This window comes from Patagioenas fasciata, chromosome 3 (genome assembly GCF_037038585.1).
Source record: "Patagioenas fasciata isolate bPatFas1 chromosome 3, bPatFas1.hap1, whole genome shotgun sequence".
NCBI classification, from domain to species: domain Eukaryota; kingdom Metazoa; phylum Chordata; class Aves; order Columbiformes; family Columbidae; genus Patagioenas; species Patagioenas fasciata.
In genome coordinates this window covers 57528250-57551718 of record NC_092522.1, presented here as the reverse complement: position 1 = coordinate 57551718, position 23469 = coordinate 57528250, and the positions used below count along the sequence as shown (strand labels likewise).

The 23469-nt window shown below is 42.4% G+C and overlaps 1 protein-coding gene across 7 annotated transcripts in view; it reads right to left on the bottom strand.

Moving 5' to 3' along the window:
• SASH1 (SAM and SH3 domain containing 1) overlaps positions 1-23469 on the bottom strand; it is a 540217-nt gene that overhangs the window by 120093 nt on the left and 396655 nt on the right. Inside the window, exon 1 of one of the 7 annotated variants that reach the window (XM_071806405.1) lies at positions 22055-22189. The exons of 5 other annotated variants lie outside the window; for them this stretch is intronic. In XM_071806405.1, coding sequence (XP_071662506.1) covers positions 22055-22057 — 3 coding nt within the window. In that variant the 5' untranslated portion in view covers positions 22058-22189. Of the gene's footprint in view, positions 1-844; positions 995-22054; positions 22190-23469 lie in introns of those variants that run through there. One more of the 7 variants, XM_071806403.1, reaches the window with a different exon arrangement.

The window sequence follows — 23469 nt, the reverse complement described above, 5'->3', positions numbered from 1 at the left end:
GAATTGACTCTTCCTGTACTTTTACTGTTTGCCATCCAGTCCATCCTGTTGGTAGACTACGCGCCCACTAAATATAATTCCCTGAGCCCTCGTTACTGGAGCCATCGCTTTTGTTTGTAACCAGTGAATTACGAGGATTAGTCCCTCCTCAGGAGATTGCCAGCGCAGAAACTCCACGGGCCGTAACCGAGCAACTCCTGCCCAAGAAAACTATCGGGAAATACGAGCTTCAAAACCGGCACCCGGGAGCGCCCCCGGCCAGCGCTGCGGGACGGGGCCCCCGGACCGACAGCGCCCCCCACGCGCCGGGCTTCACCCCGAACACGTGCGTGGAATGTAGAGGGGACAACAAACCAGCTTTTCGCCCAAATTTAACCGAATTCGCGGGCACGCCGGAGCAACGGGAAACAATGCGCCCATTGATCAGCCTAAACAAGCCCTCCTGGGTGTGTAAACAGATGCGAGGTCCGGTCTGCGCCGGTAAACAACACCCAGCCGTGCTCGGCGCGTTGTTGTCGCCTCTCCTACGGTGACAGCCAAGAAAACTTTAAAGAGCGCCTACTCCAAAACTGTGCTTAAAGCAGCCATTGATGCAACACTTGGTTTTGCTCACGGAAAAAGTGTTTCTGGGATGTACAAGCACACACGGCGAGGACACGCTCCAACTCGGGCAAACTCCGCAGCAGGTGCCGGGGACGCCCGGCGTCCCAGAGGGGCTCCGGCGCCCGCGGCCCCTCGAACGGGGAAGCAGCGCTAGGGAGCGGCGCTCCGCTGCCCGCCCCGTCCCACGGCTGGCTCCCCGCGAGCCCGATGCCGCCCCGCACCCCGTCCCGGCCGCACTCACCAGGATGCCCATCACGTCGGCCCACAGCTGGGCGAACGCCTCCGATGTACCGCTCTCCGCCGGGGCGGCGGGGCCGCCCGCCCGCTCCCCTTCCATGCCCCGGCCCGGCCGCCAGATCAGCGCCGGCTCCCCGCCGCCACCGGTCCGCCCCGCCCCGCCATGCCTCCCCCCCCACCCCGCTCCCGGCCCGCCCCGGGACAGCGCGGGCCAGCCCCGCCACCCCCCCTCAAACTTTCAGCCCAGCGACAGGGCGGCTGGCGGCGCGGCGGTGCCACTGCGGCGCGGCGGGGGCGCCCACCCGGCGGCGGGGAGGCAGCAAAGCCCCTCCTCCTCTTCCCCCAGCCGCCGACCGGCCCCGCGCCCCCCCAACCCCGGGCTCGCCCGCCGCACGTGGCCGCCCCGGGGCGGCAACAAAAGGCCCCAGCGCCGCCCCGGCGGGTCCCGGCCCCGAAAGCGGAGAGCTGCGGCTTGGCCCCGTGGGGGACGTGTGGTAGCCAGGGCAGGGCTTGCTGCTGACCGGGCTCCCACTGTCCCGTCGCCTCACCTGGCTACCAGGAGCTGCAGCGGCAAAGTCAACAGCGTTTCTCAACACCACGGATAGACGGGCTGGGAAGGGGTGCCAGCCGCGTTCCTTACAGGGCCGGCCAACGAAGAGGCGCCCAGTTAAATCAGACTTCGATTTTAAGTGCCGGGATCGCATCGTTCTCCTGAGGAGAGGAGCGACCGGTCACAGATCACACCGTGAAAATCAAAGCTGTCCTTGGGGAGGGACTGTGGAAATGCTACCTCCATCTATGCCTCCTGCTTCCTATTGCTCCCCTCAATTATAATGACATTAAATAATCACTAGTTAATGACACCAGTAAGGATGCTCCTGCATCCTTCTTAGGAAACAGCTGAGTGCCTGTGCACACACACGAGCACACTTGTTGAGGAAGGTACATGAAATAACAGCGCCAAAACCGTATCAGGCATGGGATGGAAAGAGCCAGAGAGGTCAGGGGAGCCTGGGCAGGAGGGTGACCGAACACCTACCCACCACCTCACACCTTGTTCCCAGCTTCTGCTGGGATGAGCAGCAAGAAATTCTTAGTCTTGGTGCTCATCCTTAAGCTTTGAAATGGTTAGATGTGCCCTGAAAAGCTACTGTTTCAAGCTGTTGCTTATTGGAAGCACCTGTCTGATGTATTTAATGGCTAAACAGCTGTCATGCCCTGGCCAAACATTTTAAGAGCTCACATCTTTAAGCAGTTAGTAGCTTCTACAGCATCCCACCAGCCCAACTTTCTGCCAGGCTGGATGTTATGTGCCCTGCACTACACAAACCAGGGCCTGCCCTGGCACATGTGCTTCCCCCCAGGCTCTCTGTTCAGCTATGGGGTCTCCTGGCACTGGGCTCCCCCCAGCCCTGTGGCTGGCCCCAGAGCTGACAAGCACTGGTGGCCTGGGACGACTAGAGCAACAAATGACACCATTTGCTAAGAGGGCTAAAAATAGTTTCTGGAGAAAGCATAAAGCAGAAGTGGGGTGACTATAAGCTCCTCATCTTCTCTCCACATTCCCCGAGATGCTCTTTTTTCTGTCCTCAAAGCTAAGATGGCTTATTTAACTTCTTAGGCTAACACCAGAGAGAAAAGCTGATCAAAATACTTCCTTTCTCAGCAAGTGGTACACAAAGAACAGAACAAAATTTGTCAAAGTGCTGTGTTGTTCCAGCTATTGCAGGTGAATGGCACACACAGAACAAACAGAAGGAGATGTGGGGCACAGGTAGGAAAACTAAAAGAATTATGCTGAAAGTGGTAAGGAAACCCTGATGGTGTAGAAATATGCATTTTTCTTGACCACTCGATAAGGTGCACATGTAGGATACACACTATGTAATCCATCATGTTATTGACTAGTAATGAGAAATAATGAAAGGCCCAAACCTGATACTAAGTCTCTACTAATTGACATTTAAATTGTATGCAAGTATAAGCCTATGAAGTATGAGGATAAAGGCATGTCAGTGCAGTCTCTCTGTACTCTAAGATGGCTTGCATAACCCAAAACTGGTTTCATTAGTCAGGGGTAATTTACTAAGTGACCCTCTGAAATTCATGTTGAACCATGTACAATAATAATGTCAACCTACTTTCAAAATATCTGAACAAGGCACACTGTTGATCTCAGGATTCAAATACACTGAACTCCTCTTGTACATACTGGTTTATGTACACTGTCTTTTTTTGCATTTTGGATGCATATTAAAAACCAACCAACCAACACGACAAACAACTCTGCAGCAAAACATCTCAAACTCCTTCATTGTTCTGACTCAGGCAGCAATAGATTAAGATCAAAGAGGTGCAAGGTGCAGAACTCCCACTTGCCTTGCCCCGCCCTGCAATGGTGGTCATTGCTCCTGTGCATTGAAGACTACACCACTTACAGAAGCAGGTCCTGAACATGTGCACTTTTCAGCCTCGCAGTACAGGTAACAGAAACTAGATTAGATTGTGGTGGTCCAAGAGCTACTTCCTGAGTCATGATGTCATCCCTTTTGTGGAGGCAGCAGCTTTCACCAGAGGAGTAGGATCCATGGCTGCTGCAGTCTTTCCCTCAGCCAGTTGACTATAGTTTACGAGACACAGAGCCTTTGATTTTAAAGAAGGGAAACAAGGAAAAAAAAAGATCTTGCAAAACCACTTGACTCCAGGAAGCAGTTGCTTTAAGAAACAAATTGGCATGAGAGAATCACAACAAATCCATGGCAATTTACAATAGCTACCATCTTCTGTGGTCTTGCAATTGTATTATCTACTGATCTTCAGACATTAATAAGATGCCATTTTCCCAAGATACTCAATGACTATGACACGCCGAAATATTCCCTGCTCTTCTTCGCTCAGGTAGACCCCCTCCTTCTAGGTATCACAGGGTTCCCCTATGTTAATGACGCCAATGTCCTGCAGTAATAAATCCCAGTGCATTTTACAAAAACCAAACCAAACCAAAAAGCTGCAACAAGAATATCAGAGTTTTAGAACAAGAAGAAACTCAGACTTTACATAGGTTTTGAAGCCCAGCTATGATTGCAGTTTCTGTTATAACTGCTACTACAAAATTGCAAATTAATTGCAATTTAGCATGCTAGAATACGGTTTTTGTTTGCATTTTTATCTGTTGTTTTCTAGATGAAAACTCAAGCACCCACAGAAGACCGTGTTCTGGAAACAAACTGTATGGGACCTGTGTATGCTACTGGGAACAAATAAATCTGGTCAACTTTCTGAGATTTCTTTGGACATCTCGCAGAAGCTCTGATGAGGTGCTTAACATTTGGAAATCTTGGAAAATGGTCTCCGTGCACCTACAGGGCAGGATTAGGCAGTGGGGCAGTGACCCTGATACAGTTCCTCAGCATGTCACACACACAGTGCATGGGCTCATGTTTGTTCTCACATGTTCCCCAGTGCGTCTGGATGAAAAGTACCTCTGCAGAGCAACCATGAAGCTCCCTGGGGTTGTTCTCTGGCAGATTTCAACAAAGGAGATGTAAAAGATCAACATGTTTGTAGTGAATGTAGTTTCACCCAGTTATGGCAGATGTACTGGGCATGTGAGTGTATCCTCCTATCAACACCATCAGCTACATGCGGGCAAGCGGTTAATAAGAGCCTCCCACATCTACACACAGGGCAGGATCAACCAACTTGGAGAGCACCCTTCTCTATTCAAGAGAGACAGAATTTCTTCTAGAGGAGTACTCAGAGCAGGATCCCAGCTCCAGGTTAAGGTGGCCATGGAGAAGCTCATCCTCTACCTTTCTTCACTTAAGATTTAGGGAGATCACCTTCACTGGGTCAAAATCTTTATCTGTGATTACTTCTTCATAAGCACAAACTCAAATTTAACCTCTGAGTCATTAAGACAAAAGATGACAATCTTTCTGTCCCAAAATAGTGTGTATCATCTCGCCACAGCGTCACACAAAAGTGACACAATGGTTTCAACAAAGCATTCAATAGTGGGAAACTGAAACATGAATCAAAACAAACTGGAAAAGCCAAAGTGTGCCACCAGAACCAGACTATCACTTCTGGCAATCATGTAAAAGGCATTTAATCCAAGTAGTCTATATCGCAAACAATACCAAGCACCTTGATGTCAGTTCTAAACTACATGAAAACGGCCAGGAGAGACCAGGTTACCTTGGAAAGTGTATCATGTCCCACAGTGTAATGGACACCAGACTTCATGGGTTTCTGACAGATGACCTGAGGGAAACGCCTTCCTTCTCAGAGGCCTAGCAATTAACTCTGCATGCATTAACAAAACACATGAGGTTTCTCAACATCACTAACACCACCCTCCCCAGTATATCAAGTCTAAATCAGAATATCAAAGCTTCAGAGAAATAAATAAACAAGCCATTGTATGCACAGGGGGTGCAGGGGAAAAGAGAAATAAAAATTGCAGCTAGCCCCTACAGGTGACGTACAAAGGCCCTAAAACTCATAAGACAAACAAGTTACAATGCGACATGTTATTAACAGTGATTGTATCTCCTTTCAACTCTCTCCTTCTTCCCTCGTGGTGGAAGTCAACAAATTGAAACGTGCAGAGTTTCCCATCACAGCCTTTGAATGCAACTGCAAACTTTACTGGTTGCAGGCTCCATCCCATCAACTTATCAGAATCCACCTTAGAAAAATTTTACATCACTGTTCTCACCACATTTTTTGGAAAGTCCTTCTAAAATATCGTGTCTTTTAATTCTCACCTGTTAATAATTTTTTAAAGTATTTTCCATAATAAATATTTAAATATGATTATAATTTCTGGTAGTGGGGTCCCTTGGAGTGGAGTTCTCTGCCTCACACTTATCAGCCAAAGGAGCTGGCAGCTGCTCTCCAGGAGAACACAGAGGTCCCAGAGGCTGCTCCAGAAAGTCTCTAGCACGGGGCAGGATCGGGACCCATACACCCAACCCATCAGCTGTTCTGTGCAACAGGCTGTCGCTCTGTCTCAGGTACTCTTGGTATGTACAGCCATAAATTGTGGGAGGGCTAGATCCATCATGTGCATTTGCACATCAGACTCCTATGTTCCTGAAATGATCATGTATCAGCACATTCGGCCAGTTAGATAACTACAGAAAATATTCCTGATTTTTAAAGTGGTGCAAATAATATATATCTAGTGGCTTTTAAACAGCCACTATTTAGACCATTTATTCTTTTGCTGTACACTCAGAAATAATTTTTTATTCTGTTAGAGGCTTAGCTGTCAGTTCCCAGTCTTATTGCCAGCCCCTTGACTACAGAGTATCACATCTCAGTGAGAGCAGTACACTAATATGCCCAAAATGAACCAGATGGCATTAAGTCTGTTTAATTCTATCAGTAGAAATAAGTTATGAACAATGAATTGCTTTATTCTGATAAAAGTCTGAACTCCCCACATTACACTTGATCCACCATTCCCCTAGATATCGGTATCCTACTATACTAAAAAAAATAAGAAGGAGGTAGAGGCACATGCCCAGAAAAATCACTCCAGTAGTCTTTATACTTCAGGCTATCACCACACTCAGTAGACACACAAATACTGCTAAGCTTGGCAGGCTTCACTTGAAATGTGGTGGCTGTGACTTTGCATGACAAAACGTATAAGGAAAGGAAATCTAAACACAGCACACAGTGAGTATCACAGCCCTTCTGGAAGGATACCTTTTGACTCATAAGTAGAAAGGAAAGGTCTGTATCCTCCCTTCCTGCCTGCAAATGTGCTCCACAAAGGCCTCTCCTATCCTGCCCAGTTCACCTCCCCACTGTAGAGACCAGCACCCTGTGTCCTAACTGGGAGGCAGCAGTACCAGCTCAGCCAGCAGTGGGGTTCCAGGAGCTGGAGCTTAACCAGCAAGGAGCACCCATCCCTGGGGACAGCACAGCCACAAACCTGCTTACGTGCACGGCACTCCACTCCAAAACTGCCCATGGATCAGGATTCTGATCTGCCTCCAACAATGTCAGGCACTATCTGGACAACTTCCAAAATATACTAAGACTCTTGCTCCTTTGTGTTATTTACTTCTGCCTTCTCCACTCAAACTCAGCATTTCCCCTTCTCTAGCTGCATGCAAAAGCCACCTTTAAGCTTTGTTATTGCCCGTCAACATTTAAATAGTTAGCATTAATTTTCTGTTAGTTTTCTGCAGCACTTTTTACAGAATGTTTTATAAACCTTAATTAATTTTTCAGACAGGACTTCAGCATCCTTCGGGATGTCTGGAGGTAATCTTTACACTGCTGGTCACAGGAACTTGCTAAACTTATACTGTTTTCATAAGCATCTGCTAGAAAGGATGGATACAAATCTTTTCTTGTAAGAGGCTTATAAAATCCACAGAGACTGACCTACATAGCTCAGCATGCTTTGGCTACTCTTATCCCAAATAATTTTAGAAGTGGGGAAGTAGAAAATGAGGAAAGTGTGCCTGAGAACTGGGAAGAGGACTTTGGTTTCTCTCTTTTCCAAACACGGTGTCTTTTGATTCCTTTGTTGAAGCTCTTAGTAAATTACTAATGAAAAGAAGTCTGATGATCTCATCCCAAAGCACATCGTAAAACCAGCCAAGAATAAGGTACAACTTAGTAGTGTGTGATAGCCATATATTTAAGAGATGCTCAGAGCTGATGTAAATATCATGCCAAGTTGGCTGTAACAAAGTGGGAGGAGAACCAGAGAGATGGCCAACTTGACACAGTGGCAGTTTTATTATTAGTCACTTCATGACCAACTCACATTTTTAAAATAAGAATGGGTACACCTCACAGAAGATGTTCACTGCATCTCCCTTTGAAAGGGAAAATATCTTTCCTAAAAGTAATACTTTCTGGAAAAAGAAACCCAAGAGCTTTCATTAAATGTATCTTTGCAAAAGCAGCCAATCATGAATGCAAATATAGATCTTAAAAAAAAAGTTATCTGCTCGTTATCAATGGAGAGATAAAAATTTACAGAGCTGCCCTTGGCAAAATGTTTCAGCAAAGTACATGTGACATAAACATGCCAATGACCGAGACTTGCAAGAAAACAGAAGAGCTGCTTAGCTTCTCTTCCAGAACAGACCACTTCCACCCAAAAGTCACCTCCTCCACACTTCACCTAACACCCACTCCTCCATTTACAGGTTAAATATTGTCCCAAAACAGAACACAAATTGTTTCCTCAACATTTTCTTTAAAAGCTGATATGCCATCCTTCTGAACAAGCAGGAAATAGACCCTACCAAAGCCTGACTCTCAGTCCCACAAGGATTCAGTACTGAGCTCAGACTTTCCACTTTTTAAGTCTGTGTCCCAAGTCACTCAGATACATTATTAGTGAAGGAGTACGTGGGCCTACTTAATGCAGAAGCAAACCAACCGAAGAAACCTGCCTGATGATCTCGGCTAGCCACAGGTGAAGATAATAGACCAGATGTGATTATTAGATGTTGCTTGCAGATGATGTCAGCCTAGGGTCAATTCTCCCTACTGCTTCTAAGAAGAAAGTACTTGCTTTGACCTCTTCTTTTAGATGCTACATCACCAGAGCTGCTCCTCTTGCCTCCACCCCTGGCAATAGCTCTCATCAGAGGGTTCAGATGGATGCAGAGCACCCAGTTTTCTCTCACTTTCCAAACTGTTGCCCTTCCTTTCCTTTTAAATGCTTTGTGTCTGTTCCCCAGAATACTGGATCAGACCAAAACATGGGTGTCCTCTCCCTCTCAGAGTTGTGCCCCTGGGTTAGTTGATCTGTGCACCATTCAGCAAGCCCAGACATGTACATTAAGAGATAATTTATGGAAAAACAAACAACAGTTGACTAGCAAGCAGTAGGCAAGCAGTTGTGTTACATGCGGTGTTGCAATTTCTGTTATAATAGTAAGTGTTCAAAACTAACAGATGTAAGGCACCTGAAAATTACACTTTCATTTAAACATAATGGAATTTTGAAAGTAGGACTTTTGGAGTGCTTCAGATTGAATTGTCTGAGTCATTGAGGTACACTTAGGTCAGATTTTCATACTTTTATTGGAAAGTAAAAGCCAGAATTTACATTTCCATTATTAAAAAAAAACCCAGCAAATTGAGGTTTTTACATCACTTGACTCCAGGTGGTAAGATGTTAAATAAGTCATCAAGCTAGTGATGAAATCAGGAAGCATTCACAACACTGTGACAATGTAGTCAAGATGATAAGTATTCATTTTGGCTGTGGCTGTAAACACAGGCATGAGCTTGATTCACAGAGCCTGTGCTCTTCTGGAGAAGCTTTGCTCTTCACTACCTTGCGAGCTGCCCAATCATTCATGTCTCTCTCTCTCTCTCAAACTAGGGTTTCAATTTGCCACAGAAAAATATGTTAAAACCTGCTTTACATTCGCTACCAAGAGCTAACAAGAAAGTGGAGAATCACATCTGATATGTACATTTTGTTTTCCCTATATTGCTAATGACATGTTTCACTTCATAAAACTTCATTAAGTAGCAGAGAAAGGAGAGAAACATCTCTACACAGCCAGGCACACCCGAAGCCCTGGAACTGTGCACTTTAGATCCATAAATTCATTGAAGGTGCACAAGACACTTATTACTTCTGTAACACAACGAGGAGGGGGAGTGATTCCAAAGAGCAGCTGCTTCCAGTTAGGGCAACTCAGCTGGAAGGCAGAGGTGCCTGTCAAACTAATTAAAGCGAGTAGAAACTGCCTATCTGCAACTCCAGCTTTTAAGCACTGGCCAACCCACTCCCAAAATGTAATTAAAAAAAAAAAGAAAAAAGTTGAGCAAAAGAGACAAGTGAATACAGGCTTAAGCACTGCTGAAAACATACCTCCAAGCTATTCTCTCAATAAATATTTTGGGAAGTTTGTGAACAGAAGGATTATTGTGACTGCGGTGGTGTGAGTGGGAGGAATTCACCCTCCACAACTCAACCAGCCATACTGATGATGATACAACACGAGTTAACTGCCTTGGCTCTGTGTTGAAGAAGTTTTACAAGGAAGTAATTTTGTTCAAGTGTATGTAGGGTAGGCTGGTATCTCTGGTTCTCAGAAAAATGAAGCTTCATTTGCAAGGATTCAGTAACTAGGCAATTCTGTTTGAAGATGGCCAATATGTTTCTGCAGTACAACGTGTATCTTGTATCAACTTATGCCTGATATAAAGTAACTGAGATCTGGGTTTTTTAAAGTTACTAATACATTTGATCCCAGAAGTGCATGACATGTTGCTCTTGAATTCTGTGGGAAGATGTGATTTATGAGAATAAATTTAAACAAACAACTGTTGCTTGGCTAGATGAAGGTCAAAGGGATTGGAAGGGATGCAGTGATTATCTGAAAGCATGAAGGGTGTGGAAACACCAAGGGAAAAGTCAGATTGCTGAAGAAAGCTCAAGAGGGTGTAACTCAGGGCAATGAGATAAATGTATGTGTTTTTAAGCTCTGAAATGATGACATTATTTGCGTATACAAAATAAGCTCTGGTCATTTCAGAAGTCATCGCTATTTGTCACTGGGGACAAAATATGTGAAAGTGGACTAAAAGGAATGAAAGAAATTTGCTGTATTGGTGAGGGGAATATGTGAAACAGCACCATTAACCCTGGACTTTGGGGTAAGCCAGGTGACCTTCTGGAGTCACTTTATATTAACTGCCATCTCCACAACTGAGGAGGCAGCAGCAGGGGTGGTGAGCCCATAAGGCTCTGGGCTAGGTACAATCCATGACTTAATTTCACATGGCTTGCAGCTACATTATTTTAGGTATTTTTAATGGATGATTCTAAGGAGTATGCTACCTGGGCAATTGCCTAAGAAGTCTGAAAAGTCTATGTGGCTCTTAGTTTCCCCATAATTGTTGAACATATCTTAGCTAATCTTGATTACATATGTGGCATTCAGGGAATACATATGAATGTGGTCAGATGCCAGCAAGATATTGGGCCTTGTTTAGATGATTTTTGTTACTCTCCAGCTTTCATTTTTATAGACAGAATTTTAAAACTCCTGGAGATAAAAACAGTCATTATATTTATTTGTTATACTCATGTATGTAAACTGCATGAGCAGACAGAGCTAAGACTGCATTTTGACTTGTCAAAGAGGCAAATTCATTGCCTCCTTAAATAAATCAAATAAATCCAAATGTCATGGTACCTTTTTATCTCCTAGCATTTTCCAGTATAAGAGACATGGACGCTTCTGTTAGAATGGAAATAGAGTTTTTCTCTTGGCTTGTTACTCAAAACAGCTTTCAGTGTACCAAATGCGATTTTAACTTCTATTGTCTGTACTTGCCCAGGTATTGTTCATATTTGCCTGCAACCAGAAAGGAATTCAAGGGACTTAGTTATTCACAGCACCACTAAACACAAAATTTTATCCTAATCTCTACCAAGTTCATATGCATCCAAAGACTTTGGAAAGGGAGAAACTGTTTTAAAATACTTTATCACCTAATATTAAAAAAAAAAAAAAGGTGTGTGTATATATATATATATATAGGTAACAAAGGTTAGGTAGCTGAATTATTTTTATATGGAAGTATACGAAATGACTGTAACAGGCTCCACATATGACAGAGGATTCAAGTCAGTGTCAAATGGCTAAACAGTGTCAGAGGCAACTTAGTGTGCCTGGTGGTTTCGAATAAGCTTATCCTGTTCACATTCATCCAAGAACACCCAGGCTTGGCTTTAAGATACAAAAATTTTGGCAATGATAACAACTCCTGCCTCCATCTCTTTTCTCACTCCTGTTTCACAGTAATTATAAATGAGGACTCATGAAGAGTAGAGTTCAAGAAGACTAAGGGAGGGCAAGCACGGGGCTGGAAAGATACACAGACAAGTTATGTAATATTTCTTTTTCCATCCTATTCTCCTGTAAGAGTTTTAAACAGCCAAATGTGATTCTGTGATTCTGTGAAATGGATTTGTCAAGAATTAATTGTGTCAAATCAATCTAATTTCCTTCCTTGGAGGATAATTGGCACTGGATAAGCAATAGCTGTAGATGGAATACATATTGAATTTAATAAGATTTCTATAATACGTTATTCAACACAGTTAGCTGATTCCTTTATAAATAAAGTGGCACACAACTGGTTGAAAGAACACTTTCAGAGAGATTATTTTTCAGTGTTTGCCGGCCAATGTGAAAGAATATATTGAGTGGTGTTTTGTAGGGATCTGTTCTTCAATATTTTAATTAACAGCTTGTCTGGTAGAATAGACAATATGCTCGCTAAATTTACAGATCACAAGGAACTTGAAAATAACTACTGAATATGAATCAAACAAGCAATCTTGTTGCAGAGCAGCAAGTTTCATGGTAGGACATACCCAGCACAGCCAGTAGGATACACAACCACATGCAGAAAGAGTAGCAATCTATGCCCACCAAGCCCAAGCTTGGAGTACAGACAGACATGGGCTAATGGGAGAAAATGTAGAGGACAACTACACAAATGAGATGTTTATGAGCAGAGATTGAAAGGACGAGGATGCTTTATCCAAGACAAAAGATTGCCAGAGAATGGGATAATAATTTTCAAATACGTAAAAGCTTTACTTCACTAAGAAGAATAAACTTCTCTATTTGGGACCGGGCAAGAAAGAACAGGTTTAATTACAGCAGGGGTGATATTAGGTTAAACACTAGAAAAAGCTTTCTAACTTCAAGGTTTGTAAAAGTGGTGGAATTGATTGCCTGGGGTCAGTGTGAAGACTTCATCACTGTCTAACCTGTTCTTGTGAGCCTCCCAACATCCCATTATTTTGTTACAACTGATTCTGCTCTGGGGCTTAGGGTTGGCTAAATAACCTCTTAAGATTCTTCCCAGTTTTTTGGTGAGTTTTGTTTGTTTGTTTTTGGTTTTGTTTTTAATTCTTTAAAACCAGACTTTGAAAGCAGCCAACATTTATTCAAAAAGATATCTGAATGACATTCATGCCAAAAGGCCAACATACAATGCCACAAGTTAGAATTAGAGCCTGTCATTATCAAGGATACCACAAAGAGATTGAAATGCTTTCCATTCCAGTGCCACAGAAGCAACTACTGACACCTGGAGAACTGGAGAAATTTCATCCAGGTTATTTGTAAATCTTGTGATTTTGGTAGTGACCTGAAGATCTATCCCAGAGTTTGCTACCACCTGGTCTGCTTTTAATATTAACATTTGCACAGGATGTCTGAGTGGCTGTGGCAGCATGTAACTGATCTGGCTGAGGATGACAGTTGCCAAAGGGACAGGCTGCTGCACAAGGAAGCCAAGAATCCCGAACTCAACACCCTTCATAAGAATAATCCTAAACATTACAGCTGTTCAAGGGCAAGAAGTTTGTTAGTTCATTTATACTCTTACAGAAATGCATTACATATTTCTATGGATATTCTTACCCCTCTTGGTCAAATTCAATGACAATCACTATAAAATGCAGTCTAGCTGCCTTTTCAGAAGTGAAAACATCAGCTGGTTTCTTCAAAGAAGCAATTTCTGGGAAAGCATACGTATCTATTGGGATTTAAATGCTGGAAGCACGTAGCAAATGGGGTTTCCTTGTGTAAACCAGATCTGCAAAGGAGTGTACAACCTTTAGCAGAAACTACACTCAGAACAGTTATTCCATGTTTTTCATATGAGACATAAGTATGTGCAGGAGCTAAGCATGAGGGTGGCATGCCAAGATTTGCAGAAGTGATTGGGACAGATATGTTCTTCTCTGTGACCTTCACAGGCACCAGGCTTTCGGAAATTAAACCCTCACTGTGTCTGGAATCCCCAAACTGTGCATTTGCAAAATCCATCCTTTGGGAGCTTTAAAGGGTGAGAAGAAAGGGAGACACATGTGCATTCACATATCTCCAGAAACAGCATTTCACAGACCACTCCATGTATTCTACACATATTCAATTGCATATGTCATTATGTGATTTCATAGACAGACAACGCTGCTATTTACATTAAAATATATGCTCACAATAGCATCTGTCGCTGCACATATGCATATTACAATATATGGTAGCCAGGTCAACAGCAAGTGATCAACCAGCCAAAACAGCAAATTCATCAGGAAGAAAGCATTTCCCTGGGTTATGAATTCCCAACAGGCTTCACAGGTCAGTTAGCAAGTTATCACTCTCACTCTTCACCTGGCAGTAAGTGGGTTAAACAAGTTGCTGATGAGGAAAAGTGCTCTCCAAGACTCCACAGCCCACACTTTCCGAGGCAGGATGCATGGAGAGAGTTAGTAAGGCTCTGTCAATTAGATACAACAGTAAAATGGCATCCCATCTGCTCTGCAAGTGTCAAAGAGCTTCATAGCACCTGTCTGGAGGGGGGGGGGGAAATGAGCAAGGGTTTACCACAGGTTTGGCTATTCCTGTGAAACAAAGGACTCTTTGTACTCATGCTTCCCACAGCAGAAGTCTTTTGGAAAAGTTTGGAATTTTGTTTTGCAGTAGTATTTTATATCAGGAGGTGAAAAAAGAAATCATACAGACAAACATAGATAACCTATTCCACACTAAATGTCTTGCCAGAGAAATCAGAGTGAATTTTGTTGCAACTTTCAAGGTGCAATAACTATAACTAAAGACTCCACAGGTAGGAAAACACTCCCTTCCCTCAAATACAAAGGTTGGAAGAGGAATAAAGTCAACAAGATACACTTTAACTATCTCATTTCCCTGCCAGAAGGGTCTAAACTCATTCCTAGTTAATTCCAAGTTCGCGTGTTACAAAAGGTACAATGCCAATCATAAATCTCCCACTCACTTCTCCTGGAACAAGAGCACTTTCTGGAAAGGTCAACACAGCAGCAAGAAGTTTCCTTTCTCCCTCAAAATCCCAGCAAATTCTTCCTCTTGCATCTAACAGAGACGAGATCTCCTTTGAAATCCCAGCACTCCCTTCCTGCAGCCTCTCTGCAACAGCCATTTACACTTGATTTAAGGTGTCTGAAAACTAATCCAATTTGCACAAAACCCAGAAAATGAGTGTTGACATGGATATAAAGTAATAACCATAGCTTCTGAAAAGAGTTTTTTTTTTTCTCCTTGAAATGACTATCTTCTGTGTTAAAAACCAAACTTAATCTAAGATCAGTCAGTGCTTTGGCTTAATCACAGCCGGCAATCAGCTTGGTAGCTATGGAAGGGAGCTCCCTCTTTCCTAAGCAAATGGCTCTTGCTGCCTGAACTGCAACATTGCCAGCCAGCCACAGTTCAAGACATTATCATTTTTGCAGTCATAATGAGTGAAAATACTACCAAAGTTAGAGTTACCAAAGTCAGAAGAACATCTGAAGTAAAATCGGAGCTTTTGTCTACACACAAGGTGCTGGAATGTCTCAAAATAAATAATGCAGGAATAAATTCAGAACCAAGAAATGACAGGTAGTGGAATCATGAGGAAAATATTCCTGGCCAGTGTTTGCCGAGATGGATTTTTTATGCTGTTCCAGTTTCTGAACATTTTGTTGCTTCTTCAAATATTATTTAGCATGTATTCAGTGTTTATTACAGAATCATCTGTACACCTCCCCTAAAGAACAAGATCTTTCTTGTTATACTGAATACTGCATATAGGTTAAGGGAATTTTCACTCTACATCTGAGTCAGAAACAGTGGGTGAATATAAAACAATGAAGTTATTTGCACTGGGAAAGACAGCATATAAGTAGCAAAGCCAAAAGGGAAATCAGGGTCTTCTGAGTTGCAGTCCAGGGTGCTGCTGACTGGGCCACGCCAGACTCCTGCCGTCAATAATCATGTACAAGTCCAGGCTGCACATCACATGCCCCATGACTCTGAGAAAGCAAAGATATCTTCGGAAATGATCTGTTTTGCTGAACACCTTTTACACAATGAAGCACAACAGAAATAAACCTGTTAAAAACATTACAGCAACAACCACAGAAAATACGCAGCTGTAAGCAGACACTCTTGTAACTAGGAAGGGGAATGCTCTGTAATAAAGTCCCAAGCCACGCAAAGATGTGGGAGTGTTGGCTGGAAAGTAATATTTCGGTACTACAAAGTGCGTACAAAATGGAGAGTTTCACAGGAAACTGAACTGAAATATCAAATATTTTTAAAGTCAAGTCGTTTTACAAGGAAACTTGATATAATAGAACTAAAAGCATTATATTCAGCTGGAGAACTTTATCATCACCATGATCTTTCTGGAAGGGAGCACAGTGACAGTCATATTTCAATTGTATTTTCCATGTAAAACTATATTAATGATAATTATGGAAGTAGTAGAACACTATATTATGGTGACCCATGGTCATAACTTGCTGACACAGTACTAAAGATGAAGAATCACAGACTACTCAACTACAACAATCTAGGTTTATAAGAATCATAGTGATACAGTTTTATCTCTCTTCATTTCAGGGTCTCGCATCTTTCTGGATTTCATGTTACCTCCCCAGATTAAAACCTGTATGCCAATATGGTGAAAGGGGAGAGAGAGAAACAAGATATTTAGAATAATGTAGCTCCTTGAGTCCCTTCCATATCCATAACAGTAAACAAATTGCTTTTGAAACCTCTACAGCTAATCTTCACTGCTGAAGTAGACAGCAGATATCTTCCTCTTATTTATTAATAATACAATTACACAATGCAGGCATCAAACACTGTGAATTCACCATTAATTCCTAATATATTGTTTCTGAACTTGTGGTTTCCAGCTTGTGGTCACGGAGTTCTGAGGCCTTACTGAGTATCATAATGAAGTCTTTATGAAGTAATTAAGAAAATGTCTTAGTTTCTAATAGCCTTAAATTTACCACGCTGATTTGCATCTACAGCTAGACAGATTAAGGAATACAGAAAGGTCACAAATCACTTTTGCTGAGCTTCAGAGTTCAAAATTAAGCCCTGATCAAGGGTTAAACATTCAGAATATACTGTTAAATTATGGTACGTACTAACGGAAGCCTCAGCTAATGTGTAGGAACTACTGCAAGCAAAAAGTATATGGGATACTTAGTTATTCTGGGGTAGCTCAGCAGTCAGTTCAACATGGGGAAGTCCCAGCCGTTAGGTTACTAAGTAGCATAGAGGCTCTGAAATACACATGCACTACACTAGACTTCATGGTCTTTAAAGGAAGGAGAAACAAGCAGTTAAGAAAAGGTAGCCTTGAGTTTTCAATGAAACGACAAACTCTCTTTAAAGACCTCTAAGCCCTTAGGTATGTAGGCATCTTCTCCCAGGTTTGTTAAAAAAACCCCAACTGTTTAGAAGTTTATTCCCCTTTGTTCAGGTCCTGAGCCTCTTCCCTTGCCTGTTGTTTGTCCTTCAATTTATCAGGAGCCAAGGCGCCCCTAGCCCCAGTGGGAAGCACTCCTGCTTCTTTCCAGGTGTTTAGGCACTGTAGTGACCTTCCTCCATCCATAGTTCTGGCCTCTTTCAGGAGGGGCAAAAAGCTTCTACTACTTCAAAAGACAGAGCAGAAATAAAGCCATGGATTCCTAGGGAAAGTAGGACAAATTTAGACAATAACTGGGCTAATGCAGAAGCCACAGGGGCTCCCTAAGCATCACCATGGACTCTACCCAACTAGTGTAAAAGACCAGGCAGAGGAGAAGTATAGATGTGGACGTGTGTGTGCACACACATGTTGGGCTGGATGCAGAAGCTGAACAGAGGAGACTGCCAAGAGCACTTTGACTTCTTTGATCACAGGATAATGGCTCCACAACAGATTCCCTGCTATTCTGCTGTTATCCATCTAGTGAAGAAAGACAGAAAAAACAAAGTGAACTAAATTCTCTCCTCTCAACCAAAACAATGAAGAGAATGGTGAAAACCCAGGAAAGTGATGGAAAGGAGGGAAAAAAAGAGCATAAACTCTGAAGAGGGGAAAAGAGATACTGGGGTTCACTGTAAGGTCACAAGAGGGACAGGAACAAATAGCAGCTCAGTCTGGTGAATGTATTTAAAGCCTGTGTGCTAATAAAAGAGCCATAAGGAATAAAACAGGAGGAACTGGAAGTCTTAATGCATAATAAAGTATGAGATTTAACTGGTGTAACAGAAACTTGCTAAGAATTCACACAACTGAATATTAATATAGAAAATGTACAGCTTGTTCAGGAATGATAGGCAAGGGAGAGGTCTGCATTTGTATTTCAAAGGTAAACTAAACTTGTCCCAAATGCTGGGAAGATAGAGCAGTAAATCCTCTTGAGAGCTTTGGAGCATTAATAAGCAGGGGCGGGGGGGGGATGTGTGTGTGGAAGTCTGGTACTGTTGAACACCTACTATGGACTAAATCAGGGTGAATGAGGATTATTTCTGAATAGTATCAAAACAGAACCTCCTGGTAAGCAGAAAGACCTAACTACCCAAATGCTGCTGAGACACAAACACCACAGGTCACTAAGTTTATCTTTGGTATGTCAGCAAGAGAGAGGGGCTAGAGGTGGCCATAGGAGATGCAGCCTGGACATGAAACAGGGAGAGAAACTGAGCCCTGCTCAGCCCCAGAGTGGTCACCTGAGTGGTCTCTGTCCCTGCCAGCCCCTCCCAGGGCTGCCCCACACTGCCTCTGCCCCGCCCCGTGCAGCCTCTGCCCTCAAATTCTTCCTGGCACAGGTCTGGTGAGGCCAATAGCACAGGCACAGTAATGCAGATGGTTACTGTTGCAGGAGACAGAGAACAGGCAAGTCAATGCTCAGCTTTTTGGGCCAAAAGTAGGTTTCACAGGGGTCTGACTGACATTTCAGTTTGACCTAACTTCGGCAGAAAAACTGCTTATGAACATGCTATTTGTAAGATTTCAAGATCATGTGCCTTTGTGAGAAACAATCTAAATTATTGTCAAATAAAGCTGATTTTTGTTCAGTGATACAATGATATACCTTACAAACAAGAAGGAAGCAGATGAGATTTATCTCCATTTTCATATGGTTCCAAATGCTGTTTCACATGGCATATTCATGGAGAGAACAGTCTACATGAAATTGTCAGTGCATGTCAGTGTGCGACAGCGAAACCATGTCAAAGAGCGGTTCCTCAGCGGTTCCTCACCAAACTGGAAAGATGTATCAAGGCATTTTGAGAGTTGTGACGAAGATGTCCATTTTGAGGCTCTTGCGGGGCCAGTTACCATCCTCTCCAGATCACGTTGCTCAGCAGCGACCTGCAAGAAGTGCTTGAGGTTGCAGAGGCCAAGAGAAAGCATTGAAAACCATGAGGGAGTAAGAGAGGATCATGTGGTAGGGCAGCCTCTGACACAGGTGATGCAACTTGATTACTGAGTTTTCAGACTGCACAAAGCTAGAAGGAGCTGCAGGCATATCAGAGAACATGATTAGGTACACAAACTAATAGGGAAATGGAAGAAATGGGCTAAGAGAAACACAAGGCAGTTTGCAAAAAGGACATACTGTTGCAAAATACTTCACTTGGGAAGAAATACGTTAGGAGGATGAGCAGGAGATGGGAGACAGCTGCCCTGCAGCAGTTCTCACAAAAGCATCTGTAGGATGAACATGAGTCAACTTCTTTATTGCTGTCATAGAAAAGCAACAATTATATAAAGATTTACTAATAGATGAGACGTAAAATGAATCTTTTGCTCCCCTCAGCACGGCAAGACCTCGATCAGCAGGGCTACAAGACTGATTGCAGACACTGCGCTTCAGAAAAGGTCTGAATCAATTAAGAAGAGTCCAGAGGAGAACACCTTAAATAACCTAGAAGCCTAGTTATTAGGTCTACAAAACATGTCCTTCAAAAAAATCACAACTGCCTGGGAGTTAGTGCTAGTTCAGTTGGAAGATCTTCAACCTAAGAATTTATGGCAGCTGTCATTTCCTTGGCCTTCTACAAACGCATTAATTTATGTGGACACAATATATGTATATTTTTTTTAACGGAAATGGAGATTAGGAGAAGAAAGCACAGATTATTAACCCTCTTGATTTTGCAGTGCATGAAAATACAATTTCAGAATATCTCAAATACTACCCCCACCCCACCCCGGCACAAAAAGATACTAAAAATGTATTAGGGAGAATTGCTTGAAAAATTCTTGTTATTCAGGAAGCCTAACTGAAGCCTGAACACCTGAGATCAAGAGTACTGCCTATTTACAACAGATAGAAGAGGAAGAAAATTGAAAGCATTAAAAAAGATATTATTCATGTTTTATGAAGAAAGAGAATAAAGCAGTTTCTTTATTTTTTTTATTTTATCTTAAAATAGACAATCTGTACTTAGAGATATATAATCCTCCCTTATAGTGATATATTCATACCATGTTCAAGTGATATCTTTCAAATTCATTTAAATCAAATGTATAGCACCAGTATATTATATTTCCTTTTTTATTTACTTCGTCTACTTTTGCCATTCAAAGAAATACACATTTAGTTTCAGTCCCTTTAGGGCACAGGGTTCCCACTGATACAGTGAGGGATGCAAACAGCCAAGTCTTCACCAGCCAGGATGACTCAAGCCCTATTTTTGTCAACTTTGTTTTCCCCAATGAGACTTCTGAAAGACTAGAGGCTTTGAAAATACATTTCCAATGCTTCTCGATGGGCATGCATTCTGTATTTATCACCACTGAAGGAACAGTGAAACTGAACGGTCTAGATTTTTTTCTTTCATTTTAAATTCTTATGAACTAGTATAATACCACAGTATGAGAGATGGTTACACTTGTGGAAACCTACTTTTTAGTTGGAAAAAAAAATCTCTATAGGAACTTTTTAAAAAATAACTTGGTTCAGTTCTACACATAATACTAGGAATTAAGAATCTTAAGCTTGATTTTATACCAACTATTATAAAATATATATACTGTGAAGTACTGTACAATATAAAGTATACTTTATGCTTTAAACATTTTTAGAATTAATTTTGTTGAAATATAGTCTGCAATTTTGCAGGGAACTAGGTGTACAATTGAACAGCTTCTGAGTTAAAGTTATAACTTGCCTATATAAAAGACATCGCCATTAAAAACTGACAATTCCTCATTTCATTGCCAACAAAGAAATGTATTTTTGCATGCTTTCACACAGAAAATTTGTAAATCATGTAAATGTTCCAACTGGAAACCAAAGATTTGCTGAGATTTTTTTTCTTTTTTCTAGAGCCCATTGGTTTAACACCCAATTTAATTACCAGAGAGTGAGAAGGGAATATTCTGCCTTATTGTGCCCTGGCATCTTAAAACTCAGCATGATGCTAACATCCGTGCAACACTGGAAGCAGGCCTTGCATACCCCTCAGGCACTTTGTTTTCCATCTTTTTTTTTCTTCACATCTTGACTGCATTTTCCTAACTGAATTACCCCCACCCATTTGGCAGACAAAAGGCTCAGAGGTATACTCTGATTCAAAGGCTTTGCTTTGTAAAGGAAAGTCACTCTTAATTGAGATTTCATTTCTTGTGCCATCCCTGGGAAAAAAATAACAGCTTCAGTTACCCAATGGATCACTGAAGTTTTATGTTCTCCAATATGGGTGCCCTGAACAGAAAATTATAGCTAGATCAAGTGAATACATAGGAGAAACATTCAGCTTCTGTTGGCTCAAAGACAATGTGAATAGGTAAGTAATTAGAAAAAGCAGAAAGGGAGAAACAGTCTGAATTTAAGCTTAATTCAAGAAGCAAATTTTCACTAGTATTTAAAGCAGAGCAAAAAAACCCCAATCAACCAACCAAAAAAACACAGACACAATTACCCTTTATCCACATCTGCTGCTTCTCATTTGTATTTATTGGTCTCTTTCCTTTCAATTTAAACATCCCTCACCTTCATATTTATCCACAAACTTTATTTAAAGGGAGAAATTGAAAATATAAACCAAAACCAAAATCTTACCTGTACTTTTAGATAACAATCTAATTTCACTTCTTAGCTTTCTGTGATAGGAAGAGATAGGAAGAGAGCAAGCACCAGAACTGTTCACAAATGTCAGAAGTAATGTTTCTATTTCTCAGGCCGAAACCAGTTCAAAAGTATCTATTTATTTTTAGTCAAATATGCAATACCAGTAACTATTAAATTCAGCCATAATTAACCATATGATAGCTTTGCCAAAATAATCACTGTCATGTGAATGTAGTTTGGAAATGCAGGTAACCAGTTATAGAAATAAATAAGGATGGAGTGATCTAAGTGACTTACCATCCAACACCAATGAATAGCAACAGTCTCAGTAGGGATTATTAAAGTAATTCTTCTTTGTAGACTAGTCTGTTCTTCAAAGCATCTGTGTCATGGGCTTCTCCACCAAATTCCAGACCCAGCAAGGGGAAAAAAAAAAATCACCAGCCATCAAGATAGCTCTTCATACTCCAGATGAAAAGCGTCAGCAGGATGAACAGTCCCATTCCTGGGGAAGAGCCATGCCTCCTAGAAGTGCAGTGTAACCACACCCTAAAATATTAAAAAGTATATAGACGGGTAGATAGAAAGGCTGAGACGAGCAGAGCCAAAGGCCTTGCTGACTCCCCAGCACCACATGTCACACGGAGGCAGAGCCGCCGCCGCAGCTGCCCAGCTGCCGGCTTTCCTCTGATAAACACCTTTTTCCCTTTCTGCCAGACGTGTGTCACTTCCACCCCTGCATGTCGGCCACCCCCAAGCACCAACTGCTGCAATACTGGTGTGGCAGGGATGCAGCCAAAACGCAAGGGGACCCTGGCATTGCCCCTGGGGTGCTGCTGGCACAGAGGTCTCCACCCTGGTGCCCAGCCCAGGTTGGTCCCAGGGCAGCTTCCCCTTCAGCCTGGACCAAGCCCAGTCCTGCTGGTTATGAAAACTGCTGATAAGGGTTACACTGCCAATTTGTCCTGGCCCTCTGAATCTTATCTAGGACTAAATACAGAAAAGGCTTTGGAACTGCACAAACTGAAGTGAACTTCTGAGTGCAAAAAGCAAGTGAATGTGTTGAAAATTGTGACTCACTCCCATATACACATACACACACAAATTTCTCTTAGGCATGTGGATATATACGCCCATGGAAGATTTTAAGTGTTAGGCCTTCAGAAAAGTCCCTGCGTATAATTTTCTAAAATATCTTTCTAGTTCTATTTGGAAGCAAATTAAAAATTAAAATATGCTACCAAAGACATATATCACTATGAGTTCAAAAGGACTAAAATGATTCTGAGATGGAGTGCCGTATATCAAGTCCCTCTACAATGCTGCAAGACTTGCCCTTTAAAAATATCTTGATTTCTTTCTCATATGAGCAAAAGTAGCATTGCTGTTTTGGAGTACTGGAAGGGCAGAAAACAATTTTCTACTGATGACGGTGATTGTGGTGATTTTACATAATTTCCTCACACTCCATTACCTTTGTTAGCTCACCTTTGCAGCTTCGCAATTCCTGCATTTGCAGAGCAAAGCTGTGCTCTGGCAGCAGCGGCAGCTCTTTGCAGTCACTACAGGTGGCATTTCCATCTGCAGCTATTAAGCTGGGCAATTCCTAGAGGGTCTGGTTCTTCTGTGCTCCCAGAAGGAGACACAGGGCCTGATCTCAGTATTACAGGGACAAACAGCATGGGCTTGAACTGCACACCATCCACACCCCA